The 3230-nt window shown below is 50.0% G+C and overlaps 1 protein-coding gene across 1 annotated transcript; it reads right to left on the reverse strand.

Annotated features, from left to right (window-relative positions):
• Window positions 1–1634: 1634 nt before the first annotated feature.
• Window positions 1635–2642, reverse strand: LOC120838769 (baculoviral IAP repeat-containing protein 8). The gene has a single exon (XM_042288786.1). The coding sequence runs from the start codon at window positions 2640–2642 to the stop codon at window positions 1635–1637; it is 1008 nt and encodes a 335-aa protein (XP_042144720.1).
• Window positions 2643–3230: the final 588 nt, after the last annotated feature.

The raw sequence follows: 3230 nt of genomic DNA on the forward strand, positions 1-3230 counted from the left end.
AACGTTGTCGTCCTTGATGTCGCAATGAAGAATTCCACATTGAAGCCAACATTCGTAGACTATCTTGACTAGTTGCTCGAACACGTGGATACTTTGCGCCTCGGTCAAAGTTCTACCCTCTCGACAGTATTTGTCCAAGGACACGTAATTTATGGGTCTTTCCATAATCATGATGTAACCGTCGGATACTGCAAACCAATCGTATAAGCGCACAACGCCGCGCACGTGACGCACTCTGTTCAAGGTGTGGATTTCGATCGGTATGCGTTCTCCCTTGTCGGTAACATGCCATTTCCACACGGCCTTGGAATAGACGAATTTCACGGCCACCGGAGCCTTGTCACACAACCGTACGCCGGCGTACACCGTACCAAATCCTCCCTTGCCCAATTTGCTGGTTAGAGAGACGTCTACGAGTACAACGACGACATCAAATACCTCATCATGTGGCTCAAGACCGGCACGGAAAGAAAACAAACCAAGTACTGTTCCAAACGTTGGCTTTATTTCCATTCGCTAATCGACAGGCACTTGCACGTGCGCGATTACTTTATTTGCGCCAAACTTCACCCGTATTTTAAGTTTCACTACGCGGTGTCCTTTTACGATTAATAAAGCGTTCGTTTGATGATTGCACTTACGGTCTTTCTACATATACAACACCTGGGGTGTCGCAGTGCACATTGGTTACACGTCACGCAGTGTCCACACGGCAGCGCGATTACAGACTCTTGATTCGAGTAACATATTTTACATGCCGTAGCGTCGTTTTCGAGCACAAACTCTTGCATTTCGTACTCTGCGTAATCCGGCACGCGGACGTGTTGCACTGGTGATGGATTGTGGAGAACTTTCAAGTCCTTGGGATGACGTAGTTTGATCTGGTTCGTTCCCAACAGATAGGTCACGGCGGTCAGTTTCGAGTAATCGACGACGTCGAGGAAATACATCCCGAAGTACAGTTCACTCTTGAGAAAATCGTTGTATATGGCGTCGATGCGTCTTTTGTCGAGCGTCGCGTTCAAGTAAGCGCACTTGGGAGAATGCTGCACGTGGTCCACCAGAGGATCGTCGTAATGGTGAAACGCGTAGAGCTTGCAATGGCAGACGAAACAGCCAGCCACGACGCCGTTGATGGCGTATAGTCCGGCGTCGACGAAGCGTTGTATCGAAGGCATATCGGGCCACAAGTACCTTTCGAAAGACTCCATTCGGTGCACCGGATTGGAGTAGTAGTGTTGGTAGTTATCCACGGTGAAGTAGTCACAGTCCCTAATGTCGTTCTCCCTACTAGCGGCGACGATGATCGAGCAGGTGGGTGAAAATAGCCTATGTTGTTCCATCGGTCCTTCTTTACGCAGCAACTTGTACTCGCAGTCACACTCCATACATCTGGGAAATCCAAACACGCAAGCTTCGAATCCGGCGAGAGCCAGTTCGCGCGGATCGGGAACCCACTCCGTGGGGTACGATTTGTACGTTAGGAACCGTTTCTTTACGTTCTGCATCGCGTTCTGACACGTCGTGTCCAGTCGACGAGCGTCTTTTTATCCTCAATCTTATCAGCCGGCCCGAGTAAGAGAGGGAGAGAAAAAGAAAGAAACGAGAGTATCGATATAGTGCTTTTTATTCACTCAACCATAATAGATGCGCAAAACTTTGCGAATGTATTTTTTACACACGAAACATTGCTGTCGAGTGCAAATACAATCGAAACAGAGAACGCAGTGTGCACATGGTAAAGACGCTATGGTTGCTGGTGCCAACTTGCATGCGATGCACAGCGACTGTTGTTGTTGCTCGTTGTCTTCTTCTTCCTTTACGGCTTGTGGCTGATAACGCTGGGCAGAGTCGAACGTATCGCATATGCTGTCGGCCGTGTCTCGGCCCAAATCTACGATCACGAAATTGGAACTGCGGTCTCTAGCCTCGAAGAGATGCGGACATGGCTTGTCCAGGATGACGTGCTTGATCATGTCGTAGACATTGTCGGGGTTAGACAGGTTCACGTTCAAACGAAGCAAGTTCATAGTCGCGAGACGGTGTTGCGGCGACGACAACAGGTGGCGGATCTCTTTCAGCTGCATCGCCCAGTACATCTCGGAAGTCACGTACGACTTGGCGATCGAGTAGATGTAGTCAGGTGTCTTGTGAAGACGCAAGAATTCGCACTTGGGAGAAAACTTGGCGTGTATTTCCCAAGGATCATCCGTCGAGTGCCAGCCGAGCACTGTCACGTTACAGTGGAAACATTTACATTCACCCACTTTAGCGATGTTTCCAGCGTAGTAGAAGCCCGCAGTCACCAAGTCTTGCTCCATTCGATCGCTCCACCAGCGTTCTACGACTGGTGTGGAACGAAAACTCTCGAGTCGTTTAATGGGATTCTTGTAGACGGGCACCGACGGCATGGTGTGTTGCACAACGGTCGCGGCACACCCTTCGAGGTACTTCAGTTCCTCGAGTCGCGGGTCCGTGAAATTGCGCACGTACCGGCATTGCGGGCGTTGACTGGCGTGAACTTGGAACGGGTAGTCGCCTCCACCGTCGTATTTTTTCAGCATGGAGTCGTCGAGGACGAAGCCGTACGACGTGCAGGTGGACGCTTTGTCGGACAAGCGGCAGAAACCGGCTAAAGCCATGGCGCGCGCCGAAACGACGGGTTGCTTCCACTGTCTAAAGCTAAAGAATCGGTTCACGATGTCTTCCATGATAAAATAAAATGTCTATCCTGACTGGTTTCGCGACTAAAGTGACGGAGGGTACGCTTTACGAATCGACGCTGGTGTGCGCGATCCGCTAGGCCTTTGGGCCAGAATGAAAGGCAAGTTTGGATTGTAATAATAAATATTTTTTTATTTTTCACTACTAGTTCCGTCGACTAGAATTTTCTTTGGCGTAGATGCTTCTTCGTCTTCTTCGTCGTCGCTCGTTATAATTCGTCGACGACTTCGTTTCACGTAGACACACTTGACGCTGTCGTCATCTTCGTCGTCGCTCGTTATAATTCGTCCACGACGTCGGTTCACGTAGACACACTTGACGCTGTCGTCATCGTCGTCTTCCTCGTCACTGGAAGAAGAGGTTGCCGTGTGAGTGGAGATGACGCCGTCATTAATAAAGTCCAAGTCCGAATCAGTCGGCGTCTCTTCTCTGTAGTCGTCGTCGTCACACCTATCACAATTTGAGCACAGGCACACGGCGGTCTCGTCGTCGTCGTCGTCGTCTTT

This window comes from Ixodes scapularis, unplaced genomic scaffold (genome assembly GCF_016920785.2).
Source record: "Ixodes scapularis isolate PalLabHiFi unplaced genomic scaffold, ASM1692078v2 PGA_scaffold10__122_contigs__length_95168666, whole genome shotgun sequence".
Taxonomy (NCBI): Eukaryota; Metazoa; Arthropoda; class Arachnida; order Ixodida; family Ixodidae; genus Ixodes; species Ixodes scapularis.

Coding starts and splice junctions, on each gene's coding strand:
- LOC120838769 (XM_042288786.1), bottom strand. CDS start 2,642: ATGGCTTTAGCCGGTTTCTGCCGCTTGTCCGACAAAGCGTCCACCTGC.